General features: G+C 45.2%; 1 protein-coding gene across 1 annotated transcript; it reads right to left on the reverse strand.

Moving 5' to 3' along the window:
• Positions 1 to 3,024: 3,024 nt before the first annotated feature.
• PROKR1 (prokineticin receptor 1) lies at positions 3,025 to 7,182 on the reverse strand. Its single transcript, XM_058836332.1, has 2 exons — positions 6,511 to 7,182; positions 3,025 to 3,892 (listed from the first exon to the last, which is right to left on the reverse strand). The coding sequence occupies exons 1-2, from the start codon at positions 7,005 to 7,007 to the stop codon at positions 3,196 to 3,198; spliced, it is 1,194 nt and encodes a 397-aa protein (XP_058692315.1). The 5' UTR covers positions 7,008 to 7,182; the 3' UTR covers positions 3,025 to 3,195.
• Between the last annotated feature and the right edge of the window lie 7,614 nt (positions 7,183 to 14,796).

A 14,796-nucleotide genomic window follows, 5' to 3' on the forward strand; every position in this document is an offset into this window, starting at 1 on the left:
AACTGGAGCTAGCCACAGCTGAGACATGGTATCATTGGGCTGTTTCACTGCATGCTTTTCTAAATGCTGCCAAAGGCTCTCAGGAGGATGCCTGACTCCCACCCACAATTCATCCATGACACATCCTGCAGTTCTTGCACGATGGAGCCCTTGCTGCACCTGTTCCTTAGGGCTTACAGTAGGCAGCTGGTGGCCCCAGAGGTCTTGCTAAAGTTTTTCCTGCCTTCCAGTAGGCAGGAGTTGTGCTGGAAAGGCCTGCTTCTCCTCTGAGACAGATCCTACCTTCTTCCCAGCTTGTGCCTGTCTTTCTCTCTTGACATGTGGCTCTTACAAGCAGAGTAAGAGGTAGGTGCAGTCCATATTCAATTCCCTCTCTGTGTTGTCATTTAGTAAGTTGTGTGGGTACAAAAATGTATTTTTGTTCTTTTCTTCCCCGCACATCTCACCTAAGCCCTGGGGAATGTGGGGTCTGGTCCTCTCCCTCAGAGCCTGCCCTGGCTGCTCCCCCTGCCTGAGGGAACTGTTCTCACTGCCTGCACACATCAGGAGTATTCACAGTAGTTTTTAAGTGATTTTTGGTCCCCATGCCAGGCCCCAGGCCTCTGCTTGCTGGAGCTCAGTTTGGGAGCAAACACTGTCTCTGAAAGTGCCCTGTTTGGGTCTGTTTGGAGTTGGTGCAGACACAGGCCCAGGGTAACGTGGCTGCTTCGTGCTTGGATCAGGGAACAGAACTGTCGCCCTTCCTCAGTGGGAAACCCCCTCTCCCTGTGGATGCTGCTTACAACAAATGCAGTTGGGCACAAAGTGGGACTTCTCCTGCCCTATCCAGAGGTTCAGGCAGCAGCACTGCTTTGCTGCTAGGAGGACCTCAAAATGTCAAAAATGCAGCAGTCCCAAAACATAAACCCTCAGTAGGGGTTGTGGAAGATGCTGCTTTGATACCCTTGGCAGGCACAGGGATGAGAACAGTGGTTAGATCAGGCCACAAGAGCTTTCTTGGGGCTCTCAGAAAGATTTCCAGACTTTTAGAGCAATTCTTCATCCCAGATTTTGTTTAGTACTGTATTTCTTGGTGGAAGTTAAAGGTTTTTTTAACTCAGCCTTAGATGTATTTCCCTAGTGTGGAAATTGTCAGACTTTGTTGCACCAAAACCATGTAGGAAAAGCAGTTATAAGGAGTATCAGCACAGTAATAACAGGTAGTAATGCTAGCTAATCCCCAACAACTAGGGCAGGTTTCAGGGGATAAATATGGGAGCATAGCTTCAGAAGGAACCATGAGATTTCAGGTGAGATTACAAAATTAAGCCTTTTGATAGTGAAATACTTCAGCTTTCTGGTCCTTTAAATTTCTGTGGCAGGCTGGAAAACAAATTTAGTACTTACTCCTGTTCAAAACTGAAATTTTGAAGGATGATTTCAGTCATTGTTTTGCCTAACAGCACATGATTAAATACTCTCCAACATATATTTAAGAACAGCTAATGATGAGAGGCTTTGAGCATTTTAATGGGTTTGAATATCCTTTTGCCCTTAAATTTAATTGGTCAATTTTTCTTCAGCAGGAATGGGATCATTCACATTACTCAGTTGGGTAAGAAAGTGATGGCTAAGGGAAAAAGACAAAAAATAATTCAGCATGCTGATATTGATGCCATGTTTTATTTGCGGGATTTGCTGCTCACTTTAAATTCACAAATAGACAAGTAAATAAACCATTTACTCCAAAAATAGGCACAACCACACACTTTAAAACAGGAAGCATTTGTCATCATGACAGAAAAGATTTTATTTCCATACACAGAAGTCCACAATATGTGTAGTTGAAACAAGTAGGTATTACTGTTACTGTCACCTGCTTTGTCACAATTATCAGTTAAGAAACATCCAAACTGGAGTTGCACTAAATCAGAACAGTAAAAGAAGCACAGAAGGAAATGCAGAATTCATCTGGAGTTGTTGCCTCATATCTGAGCAGACAATAAGCTACTCAGCTCAAACAGAGGCTGGCTCCCTGAAGCCTAAGCCTGTCTTGCTCCCAGAAATATGGATCATCTCAGGATCTCCTGGTATTTTGGCTTCACTTATCCCTTATTGTGAAGGTGCACACAGACTTGGCAAAATGTCTGGTTGGATTTTTCCCACCACCATGCTGTAGTTTTATATGGATCCCACTGACAAGCAAGGTAAAACACATGAAATTCCATCTGAAGATAAGAAAACACTTTTTCACTGAGTGAGAGCTGTTGAACACTGACACAGGTGATCCAGGGAGACTGTCAGCATTCCCTGGTCAGTCAAAGCCTAGCTGGACACAATCCTGGCCCATGTGTGCAGAGGGGTGGGCTAGATAGTGTGGAGATGTTATTCCCAACTTCTACAATTTTGTGATTGGTTCTGTGATGAGCTCAGCATCTCAAGACAGCAGAAGCTGGCCATAGGGTGCCTGGAGGTGAGGGAAGAGATCCTTTTCATATGTATGTGTGGCATTTCCAAATACATAGCAGACAGAGTAACACTCCCCATAAAACTAAAGAGTGGAATATTGATAAAGCATTCTTAAACAAGGTTTAATAGGAAAAGACTTGAGCTTTTCACTTGGCTGTAAAGCAGGTTTTAGCTTTCAGAGTATGTGCCTTTCATAAGAACATGCTGTGCGTATTGTCCAATGACAATAGAAAGCTGGTGGTCTGTAGACTTCAAGAAGCTTCATCAGGAGGGATAAACTGAGAGGTTAAAGAGTGACAGGAATCAAAATAGGCTTTTTTTGGCATCCTTTCTCTTCTGAGCAGAAAGAAAAGGACACCAAACAGCTTAAAGGTATGAGTCATAAGCTCAAAAGGGTTAAGAGGTTTCTCTTAAGAAACAAAGAAGCATCACTGCTAGGATCAGCACTCAACTTTTCCATCATTGTAATATGCTCTAGTGCAATCTTTGTTCTCATTAAACAACTCTAAAATGAGTGTCTACATCCCAAAGTGACAGATGTATAAACTGAAGCACAGCATCCGTTCAAGCTTAAGCATTATCTAGCAGTCCAGTGAGAAGAGTTCTGGTGGGAATGCAAAGTCGGCTGCTGCTTTGAGAGCTCTCACCAGTGGTGGGTATTCCCACAGACAAGGAAGAAGCTTCTGAGACGGTATGATTTCCTCTTTACCCCCCTCCAAAAAAAGTGAGATTAGAACCTCAGAAAGTTTATTGTAGTTTTATGCAGTCTACTTCCTCTGTGATTGGCATTGCACTTGTTCTCAGGTCCAAATCTGTGCTGGATTTGCTTCCCTTATACGTTGACCTCCATCTGAGCAGCATGATCTTCTTGAAGTACTTCATGGTGTTGTTTTTCACGGTTACGAAACACATGGTGTTTATCATGCTGTTGCTCATGGCGATGCACTCAACTATGTAAAAGACAGTAAGATAATGCTTCTCCTTCACCAAGAGGTTGGGGAAGAAGTCCCGGACAATTGTGAAGCCATGGAAAGGTGCCCAGCAGAGAACATAGGCAGTCAGGATGCACATTAGTACCATAACAGTTTTCCTTCTGCACCGAAGCCTCTTTCTGATTTGTTCTGTCTGAAATCCTGGGACGGTTTTAAACCAAAGCTCCTGAGAGATCCTGGCGTAACACAAGGTCATTGTAATCACAGGTACCACAAATTCAATGCCAAAGATGAAGAGAAAGTATGATTTATAGTACATCTGCTTGTCAACTGGCCAAATTTGGCCACAGAAAATTTTCTCCTGGTTTTTCACTATAAACAACACGGTTTCAGTAGCAAAGTATGCAGATGGAATAGCTACAATTATGGAGACGACCCAGACCAAGGCAATGAGGAAGGTTGCTGTTTGATAATTCATGCGTGGTTTCAGTGGGTGAACAATGGCCAGATACCTAGAACAGAAAAATAAATTCAAAATGAAGTCTGAAAACACTGTTGATCAGAACACACTTCAAAATACATGCAAACAGTATCAGGCAGGAGGAAATTGCTGTCATTCCTGAGGGGACAGCCTGAACATATTCGTCTGTAAGGACATAATCATCTGTAAGAACATTTTGTGAAGTAGCAGCCAAGAGCTGAGTTACAATTTTGTATCACAACTTTTCCTTTTAAACGGGAGCAAGAGTTTGAAAAATGCAGTATTACACATCTAGTCAGGTTCAGGGAAGAAAAGACAAACATGTAGAATCAGGAAAATGTTTTCCCTAGGCAGAGAGCAACTTAAATAGCTCTTTTTATAAGGAGGTTATATATATATCACAGTGTTTTTCTTATTTCTGTGGTTATTCCATGGGGTGTAAAGACCTGAAGGTGATGCTAATGTATGGTTGCAGGTGAACATGATTTTAAGCCACCTACAGAATGTACAAAATACCTATTTTATAGATGCATAATTTAGAGGAGTGTGTTTTCTGCCCATGCTAACCCTTTCTGTGCATGTTCTGGAGGTTCTGGAGGTGACCATTGCTTATTCACCTTAAAGGTACAGTATTAAGTAATATGGCAAAGCAGAAAACTGAAGTTAGCTATTTGCACTGCTTGGGACTGTAAAGTTGCAAGGTTGTGGTATTCTGCTAAGAGGAGATTTTTTTGAGAGGTCCCAGTACAACTGTGTTTAACCCAAAGTATTGTTTCAAAAAGTGGAATGTCGCATTCCTTTGGAGTCTACTCCATTTGTATATATTCAATACATAGAATAGCATCCATAAGATATATTCATTCTGAAGTAAAATGGAAAGTCAGCAGCACTTTTCATCAGCCAGATCTTGGAAGCAGATGAATTGTTCATGGCTCTTAATACTTCAGGGTAAATATCAGGGGACAGCAGAATGAATCAGCCTCATTGTGGAGCAGGTATGTTAACATTTTTAGATCAGGTCCTGGGGAAGTATGTTGTGGCACAGTGTATGTGTATGTATTCATAAATATGCATATCTGCTCAGCAGAACACTTGGCTGGATGGGATCAATCTGCCCTCCACACAGGCGGAAGATTTTGTGGTGGATTTCCTGGTTGTCATTGCTTACCACACTTGGGCTGTTACCATAGAGTGGTCTTGCAGTTCATGAACTGAATTCAGATGAAAGTGTCCTGGAAGATGTGCTCCAAAAGTGTACCTAAAACCCACTAACTGCCCATGGGTGTTTGGTCCAGGGGACCCAGCTAAATATTTGCAGTGTGGACATTGGACCCTTATTATGCGCTCTTCTTTTTCAGATGTATTTTTTCTAGTGTAGGTGTGGGCTTAAAAAAGTGAAATTCCTATTTTTTCATGTGAATAGAGATGGAGGAAGAAGAAAGAGAGCTCTCCCTAAAGGAAATCCTCAGTGGGACAGACTTACTTGCTTTACAGGGCTGATTCCTTTTGAATTATCTAAGCATAGGAAGACTTTTGTTGGGAGCCTGTTCTTTTTAGAGACAGAAGTCAACAATCCGCGTGACATAACTAACATGGAATAGGTGATTGTTAAAAAATGAGGTTTCTCTCTGTTTACCAGGTCAATAGCTTGCAAAAAAAAAAAAAAGAAAAGCAGTGAAACCAAAACAGAGTGTTCTTACAACAAGCTTCAGTAATTAATCTTTACCAGGCTTGTTTTTAAAGATGTGTGGGAAGATATGCAATAAATCTGATTTCTTAGCAGACATAAGGGCGCCATGACCCATGTTACTTCATCAACCTGGGATGCACTAGCACAGCTTTCCAAGAAAACTTTGTAGAAGCTGAAAAACTGATAGAAAATGGTAATGCATACATGGCAGTGTTTAGAAGCTGTACGCCGAGCCCTCAGCTGCTGTTGAAAGGATATTCTGTTAGATGCTTGTTAAGGAGTTGTTCTGTAGGAGCCGAAGGCAAAAAAACTCTGAACTTCTCCAGAGTCTTTTCACAGAGTTCTGTTGACGTCAGGAACAGCTGGATCAACCATACACAAGCTGTATCTGTACAGTCTTCAGCAGGGCTAACCACTCCTGAGCTGAGTTTTGCATCAGGGACTGAAAACTGCAACACTATACTAAAGTTTGAAATGGCACATGAGAGAAACTGGGGAAGAGAAAGGAGTGGTGGGAGTCACATATGTATGTGCAGAGGGTCTACAGAGATGTGTATTGTGTTTGTACATGAAAGAGGTTTTGTGACGATGGCCTTTCTGTAAAGAGTTTAGTGAGCAGGTCTCTGGCTTTCTGTAAGTCAGTCGTGTCAGACTTACGCCAGCACGAGGCTGATCCTCAAGTGCCTTGGTCTGTCAGAGTCCATGGTGCATCAGGCTGAGAGAAGAGTCTTGAGAAAAGATACAATTAAATTAAATCGTTAAAATTCCTGGAGTAAAAGGCAGTCTCCCAGGACTGCAGCACAACTGGAAAAAAAATCCTCACTGAAAAAGTGGTCAGGCATCAAAACAAGCTGCCCAGGGACTAGTTCACAGAAAGCATGGATGTGGCACTGGAGGACATGGTTTGGAACCTCGGGAGCTGTGGCCACATTTTTGTGCAGTTGTAGCATCCCACTTACCTGTCAACAGCTATGGCCAGGAGAACATTGGTCGAAACATAGAAGGAGACAGTTCGTAGGTAGTTGACTGAGGCACAGAGGACATGGCCGTGCTCCCAGGACAGCTGCTGCACCACGTAGTAGTCCATCTCAAAGGGGCAGCACACGATGGCCACGATGAAGTCTGAGATGGCCAGGTTGGCAAACAGCAGGTTGGTGAGGTTTCGCAGCTTCTTGTAGCGGGCGAGAGCAGCGATGAAGATGAAGTTGCCAATGCCACAGACCAGCATGATGCCAACCAGAGCAACCCCGATCACAATCTTGGCTGTGAAGAAGGTGCGGGTTTTGGTCACGTCATCTTCACTGTCCAGTGGCAGGTCATAATCGCCGTAAGTGAAGTTGAAAGGGAAAGAGAAGTTTCGCAAGGAGGTGAAATCCCCATCGTGGATGTTGTAGATTGCAGCAAAGTTGAGGCGGGTGGTAGCATTTAGGCTGCGTTCAGTTTGCTCCGTGGCCATGCCTGTCTTCTTTTGGCGTGTGCAGTTTGGCTGGCCCTCGGTGTTGTGTCAGCCCAGTGTGGCAGGGCACAAGAGTGGCAGGGGAGAGCCCTCACCCAAAGCTTCCTTTCGAGCAGTGAGCAACCTTTTCTTTGTCCCCAGAAGATTCTAGGACAACAGCCTCACTTATCTCCTTCTGTGGAAACAAAAAGAGGAAAATGTTTCCTGAAAGGATGACAGCAAAAGTACTGATCTTGAAGGAAAGCAGTAGCCACCTTACTGCCCCACAGATCTGTTGCTGCATGTGCACAGAAGGAAGAAATACCCTGTGAAGGGATGCTTCTGTTCTCACAAAATAAATGCTTCTAGTTGCTTCGTGCACTGTTTGTTACAGCAGCAGTTTTATTTACCAGCAATGAAATTTTCATCAGGCAGTGAAATGACAATATAGGAGGAATATAAAGTCTAGTTTAAGACTGGCCTGCAAGCCCATGGTGCTGTCATCATTGCGCAAGGTAAAAGACACTAAAATGACAACTCAGTGTGCAGTAAAGCATTTGATGTGCCTTTTGGACAAAGTTTATGCTTTATTTTGGTTGTTTCAGAGTGAAGTGGTAGAGGATAACGAAAAGAGAACTGATGTCCTTGCTTCTAAATACATTTCTTAATGAAGTAAGAGTTGCAAAGATCCAAGAAAATACTAAATCCAGTACTTTCCCTTTTGGCAGCCATTAATTGAGGATAAAATTTCCTGCCAGCATAATCCATTATCACTTCTGTCAAAGAGGTGAAGCTCTGCCAATTTGCAGAGACATGAATTTTGTCCCGTGAACCAGCTTGTAGAGCTTAGCTGTGATGGCAGATCTGCCAATCACAGGGAAAGTGTTTCCACAGGGAGTGAAAGGTGAAAGGGAAAATCTTCTGTAAGCAAGACAGTGCCTTGCATTTTTGATGCTGGGGAGGAGCAGGCTCCTGTCTTTGTACTACTAAATGATTTGTTTTTCCCACACAGAGGGGAAAAAGAAATCTCATCTACTCCTTATTTTTGCTTCTCAGTATCAAAATGCTGAGAGGGCATCTTCTTCTATCTTCCCATGATCCATCTAGGAATCTTCAGACTCCTGGCTGTTAGGACAGTCTCACCTCATCCCAGCAGAGGATCAGGGAGCATTACTGCTTTTTCTGCCCTCAGGCAGCAAGTCCTCGGGTATCAAACCCTACTGAACAATAGCAGTCACGGCTACAAAGGATAATCTGCGTAGTGGAGCTGTTGCTCCCTTCTTTCCCTGGAACCACCCTCAGACCCTGATGTACCGACACTTGACAAATATCTATCAGAAACTCTCTTTTACAACTTTGGTCACCACGTTGTTTTTCAAACTGAGCATTGCAGAACAGAATAACAGAAAGCCAAAGCCTGAAACCAAACAGTTCTGACAAGGAGCTGCTTTAGGAGACATCTCCACAGCTGCCTGGAAAGGTAAACATTCATCTAAGAGAAGTGCTAAATAAACACTTGAATACAAAATCTGTTGTCCAAAGCAAGGGGCAGCATCTGTGTCAGATTTCGCTGCTAAATACCAAAAGATATATAAAATAAATACAGACAACACAAACATCCACAAACTGACATCACACTATCAGCAATGGGTACCTGCAGTTGAGCTCATCTTGGAGGTCTGAGGCACCCTGTGGAGAGCCGCCAGGTTTCTCCTCTGCACGTGCTGCTGTTACAGGAGGAAAAGATCGCTGGAAGTAGCCCAAGGACTCCGCTGAGCGCTCCTTTCTCTCCCATTCAGGTTAGCCCTGTGCTCAGGGGAGGATGGCTCCTCTGCCTCTGTGCCTGCATCTAAAGCCTTTGCTCAGTGGGAGGCACCTTGAAGCTGTCCGTGCATTTCTGATTTTAAAGAGGCAGCACAATCTGGAGACAATAGAGCACAGCCCTTTTGGGGTTCCTCTGCCTTAAACCCCCTGAATGCACGGAGTTGTCACAGTGGCTTTGTTAGCAAGCCTGAGTGTGGAACATAAAAACCCCGGTTTGCCCTTGCTCTTTGGGTTTTGCCCGTGCTGGTCAGCAGCAGCCTGCACCTGATGTGCCACAGAAGCAAAATACAAACCTCCCACTGGAAAAGAGGGGGAGGAAGGAGGGTGATGTGCTTTCCCCGGGAACCTTTCTCTGTGTGTCTGTCTCTGGCTATTGTCTTTAGGACTGCAGCTGCAGTAGCTCCAGCAGGAGGGACACACAGTGAATAGCCGTAAATCAGAGGACCCCTGACAGCTTTCCTTGCCCTCTCAGGGAATCAGACTGGAAAAACGGCAGTAAATCCTTATAGACTTGGTATCCTTTGCTAATGCTGCCTCCTCACTGCTCTGAAGCACTCACACCTGATGAAGCAGTTATTTTGCTTTCCAGTTCTCCAGAATGAAAGGAGAAGTGTGGCACATCACCTGTCTTCTTCACCTCCAGACTTATTCACTTAGCTGACGTTTTCCAGGGTCTGTAGTGGGACACATTACATAGTCCCCAGCAGATGACACCATCAGAGGCTGTCAAAGGTCAGTGAGTGTAGGGGGTTTGCAGAAAACTTAGACTGTGTGTTTCCAATGCACATTCACAAGGCTGGGCTCTTGTGAGCTAGTGGGCACTCAGCTCTGGAAAAAGAAGGTAAGGAAAGAAACCTGTGAATGTGAAATAAGCCTGGGGTAAAAGAGCCACTACTGTGGCATTCCTTCCAGAAAACTTGAAGAAGATGGGAAAGTCCCCAATGTCTGCAGACAGCAGAGAGGATTAAGAATTTCACAATAAATACTTTGCTTGGCTTTGTTTTGAACAGCCAGTCTAATATTTGAAAATACACTAAGGGATTTTTAATGCCCTGAGAGGGTGCAACCAGAACAACAATGAGGAAATCAGATCCAGTTCACCTGTTAAATTTTGTCACAAAAAATGTAAATACAGTAAGTGTGGAGAGAGAGGCAAAGGAAACTGTGTACATCAGAGCCATGTTAAAACTATCCCTAAAATGGGCCACATTAACCTTAAATGCCCCTGAAGAAAAGCTGAGATACTAAAGGGAGCTCTGCATTCAGTATGTTCATGATCTCTGTAAGACTTTGTTCAGCTGTCTCACATGAAGTTATCTATTAGGCTAATCAAGCAATATGATATCCAGATATTTATATTCCTTTAGGCCAAAACCTCATCTGCAGAGCTGTCTCTCCCCATTGACTCAAGGCAAGCTGGCATCAGAACCTTGATAACTCCAGATGTGCGCTGCGTGCTCAGTGCAAGCTTCTCTACAGCAGTAGTTCATCTCCTGTGCTCCAAGGAATTGTGCTGTCTGTGTCAAGCTGCTTCTCAGAGAACACCCTGTGAAACAATATGATTTATGTGTGCTGTTCAAGGCAGTGCTTTGTAGCTGTGGATTGTCATTGAGTAGAGAACAAAGCCAGTGGTGCTGGGAATGGTCCTTGGGCAGAGTGGAAGTTCAGGAGTGGGTCTAGAGCCTCAATGACTGTCCCAGTACCCTGCCCCACTGCAGCAAGGGCTAGTGTGGTAGTCTAAGGGCTCTAAAGCTGTGGGGTATATGCAGCAAGTGTATGCACATGATTCGGGTGTGTGATTTCTGCAGGGGACAAGCTTTCTCCTTAATAACATTAACTGATGATTCCCCAATGGTGTCACAACATTCAACACAGCATCACAAGGCATTTCCTGGGACTAGTGTTACCAGTGTGACAAATTCAGGCTGAGACAGAAAAGTTGCTACTGAAAACTATCATGGAAAACACTGTATTGGGATTGCATGGGGTGGTTTTAGCTAGATGGGGGGCCACAGAGGTGGCTTCTGTGAGAAGCTGCTAGAAGCTTCCACCAGGTCTGGCAGAGCCAATCCTTGATGGGTCTGAAGATGGACATGCTGCTGGCCAAGGCTGGGCCAAATAGAGATGTTGGTAATGTCTCTGTGATAACATATTTAAGAAGAAAATCAGAACAACAGGGAACACAGTTGTGGTTTGTTTTTTTTTTTTTTAGACACAGAAGAGGAGAAGATGAGAATATGTGAGGGAAACAATATGGAAACACCAAGGTCAGTGGAGAAGGAGGGGCAGGAGGTGCTGCAGGCACCAGAGCCAAGATTCCTCTGCAGCCTGTGGTGATGACCATGGTGAGGCAGCTGTGCCCTGCAGCCCATGGAGATCCATGGGGATGCAGAGATCCACCCACAGCCCATGGGGATCCATGGGGATGCAGAGATCCACCCACAGCCCATGGGGATCCATGGGGATGCAGAGATCCACCCACAGCCCCTGGGGATCCATGGGGATGCAGAGATCCACCCACAGCCCATGGGGATCCATGGGGATGCAGAGATCTACCCACAGCCCATGGAGATCCATGGGGATGCAGAGATCCACCCACAGCTCCTGGGGATCCATGGGGATGCAGAGATCCACCCACAGCCTGTGGAGATCCATGGGGATGCAGAGATCCACCCACAGCCTGTGGGAGAGGTGCCCATGCCAGAGCAGGTGGATGCATTCCAGCAGTTTTGGGAGGACTGCTGCTCGTGAGAGGCCCCATGTCAGACAGGTTTGTGGAAAGCTGTCTCCCATGGGAGGGACCCCATGGTCTCACAGGGGAAGGATTCCTCTCCTGGATCAGGGGAAGAAAATCTCAGTGATGAACTGACCAAAAACCCCATGCCCTGTCTCTTTGCATTGTCAGTGGGAAGGAGGGAGGGCTGGGAGAAGAAAGGGTGTTTTAAAGAGCTTTATTTTATTTTTCATTATCTTCCTCTGATTTTTTTAGAAATAAATTCACTTCGTACCTCTAGGCTGACCCTGTTTTACCCCAGATTGTTTTCTCCCAGTCCTTATCTCAACTCATGAAGTCTTCATTACATTTTTCGCTTTCCTCTGCCCAGCTGAGGCAGGGGAGTGTGAGTGAGCGACTTTCATGGGTGCCTGGCATTTGCCAGCATCAAACTATGACAAAGATTCTCATTCCTGTTTATTTGTTTCAATCATTAATATGCTCACTGGCTGAATGGAGAGGTTGTTTGGAGGCTGAATGACGCAAAAACAATTGCAGTGTAAAGTACTTGATTGGAGACTTTGAAATCATGAAGTTCTAAACCCAGCATTTAGCCTGGGAATGGACCTGAGGACTCTGGCCCTTCATTTCAAAACACCAAACTCACCAGCTACTGTCTAATTTTCCTAATTGCTAAATAAATTGGACTCTGAGTGAAGTAATTAATCTTACTGAAGCTTTGCATAAAGTATAGCTGGAGTTTTCCAAAGGTTGCTAATATAAATCAGGCAGTGAAGTGGGACAAAGCATCAAACTTGTGATTTTCTGGGAAAACAAGCAAACAGATGGTGCAGGCACACATGGATTACAACCATTTCTGTGTATTTTTCCTCAGTATTCCCACCATTTGGCTCAGGGGCTTTACTCAATCTTAGAGTCTGTAACCGATGTTAATGAACACTACATTTGCCTGCAGAAAGTTCAGTATGTATTATTTTAATACATGGAAATGTGCCTTGTGGCACAAGAGGAAAGTGACTTTTCGATAAAGTTTGGCAAAAATATTTGGCACACGGAAGGAATCCCACCCTACTCAGCTGTTCCAATGGTAACTTGGGATGTGGAAATGTTGTGGAAAGGAGTGAGTAGAGAAGAATTTGACTTTATTACTGGATTATGCCACCATGTTAGTTTCCTCTTAACCATCTTCTGCTTCCTCACTGAGTCTGCATCACTTTGTGGCTTGGGAAAAGGCACAAAGCATGTGAAGGAACCATAGAGCTGGCTGTCAACAACCACAGTGACACTCTGACAAGATGGTTGTCAGCACTGCTGGAACAGCAGATGTGTCACTTTCATCCAAAAGGTCTTTTCCTTTCAGAGCAGCACAGGTTTCTGTGGACAAGGCCATTCAGGTGGCTCTCACAGCTGAATGACACAAGATTTAGCTGAGCTGCTCAGAGCTCCCTTCATGTACAAGGTGACGCAGGGGCAACCAGCAGCTCTTTTCCGAGTAGAGGCTCCGTTGTTTTCACTTGTCTGGTTTTTTTTCCCCCCTACTTTCTAATTATCTAAATGTCTATTTCCCACTTTTCTCATCTTTGTTCATCCTTCTGTGACTGTGTAGGAAAATGGTGTTTATTTAGCTCACTTCAGCTTAGCATGGCACTTTGTGAGAAGCACCCCCTGCCCTCAACCACAGTGTATGAAATATGTAGAAATAGCTCTAAGAAGCTGATGTTCTGACTATCACTTGTCACCATCACTAGAGAAGCAAAAATAACAGTATTTGGGGCAGGGTAGGAAACAAGGACCAGCCCAGGGACTGTGCATGAGTCTTCATGCCACAGTATATGACATGAATGACAACAAGAAGAAAAAATTCAGTCTTTAAACATTCAACTTTTTGTTCAATTATTAACTATTCCTTTGGGTTTTCTGGATGTATTTTTCAGGCTTTGTGTGATTGTTTGTTTATTTGTTTGTTTTAAATCTGCCTGCCTTAGAGCAAATGTTTCTTAGCACAAACCTCTTGAGCAGAAGGCCTCTGCAAGGCAAATATTAAGAAATCTCAGGATTATTGTCTAATCTGTTTCTGGGCTGCGTTACAGATACACAAATGTTGGCGTTTAGGATTCTTCATTTTGTTTCTTTCTCTCAGGGAATTTTCCCGATATGTTTTGCTAAGAGATAATAAGGACCAGGTAGATAAAAGAAGTTGCCAAGCTCAGGGGAGGAGGGCACTTGGCTGCACTCCTCTTATATGAGGGTTCCTCTCCAAGGGGCAGAGATACCACAGAATTGGGCTGGGATAAAAGCACAGCTGCGGGGGGGAGGGTATTCCTTCTTCTACTCTGGGCATTTGGAGGGGAGAGAGGCTGCGGTGGCTGTGGGGAGAATTCCCCACCACTGCGGGGTTCTGTCTCCTGCTGCCTTCTGCCATGAGTGGGGCTCTGCTCCTAAGAGCGGCCAATGCACTGGGACCTCACTAACACCTGGCCTCACTAAACAAAGCACCCTTCACCATCTGCTGGTGCCTCAGGGGAAACCCAGCGATGCCCGAGCACCCTCCCCTTCCAAGGGAGCCTCTCCCTACCCTGTCTGGGAGCTGAGCAGCCGCTACCCAGCCCTGCTGTTTCTCTCCCACTGCTTTGCCGTTTCTTTCCTACACTGTAACTCGCACCCCCTGCCTGCCAGGGCACCCCGCAGTTCCAGCTACAGCTGCCGAATTTCTGATACATCTCATCTACCACTCCGGGACTTTGCTCATCCCTGCCTCCTCAGCTTGCTACTCCAATGCTCCTGCTACAGCTCCTGTTGCTATCCGGAGGGGGCAGCAGGATCGTCTCCCTCTGTTGGTTGGTAAAGGAAGCCTTTTCTCCATCCGTTTGTCCCGGCCCGCCCGCCATTCCCGTGTGAGGGGAACGCGGCCGAGCTGGCGGCACAGCGCCCCCTGGCGGCGCGGGGGAACCATCGCACCCGCCCTGCCCGGCCGGGAGCCACCAGCGCCCCTGGCGGCTGCGAGCGGAACTGCAGCCAGGGGAAAGCGCCCGCGGCCGGGAGAGCCTGGGACTGCGTTTGTGGTTCCGCTTGTTGGCACTGCTGGTGCTGTTTGTCTGCCTTGTTATATATCTATTTATACTCTATAAAGGTGTGTTATTCCTTTTCCCTTATCTTTGCCTGCAAGCCCCTTAATTTCAAAGTTATAATAACTGGGAGGGAAGGGGGTCATATTTTCCATTCCAAGGGAGACTCCTGCTTTCCTTAGCAGAC

Source organism: Poecile atricapillus, chromosome 3 (genome assembly GCF_030490865.1).
Source record: "Poecile atricapillus isolate bPoeAtr1 chromosome 3, bPoeAtr1.hap1, whole genome shotgun sequence".
NCBI lineage: Eukaryota > Metazoa > Chordata > Aves > Passeriformes > Paridae > Poecile > Poecile atricapillus.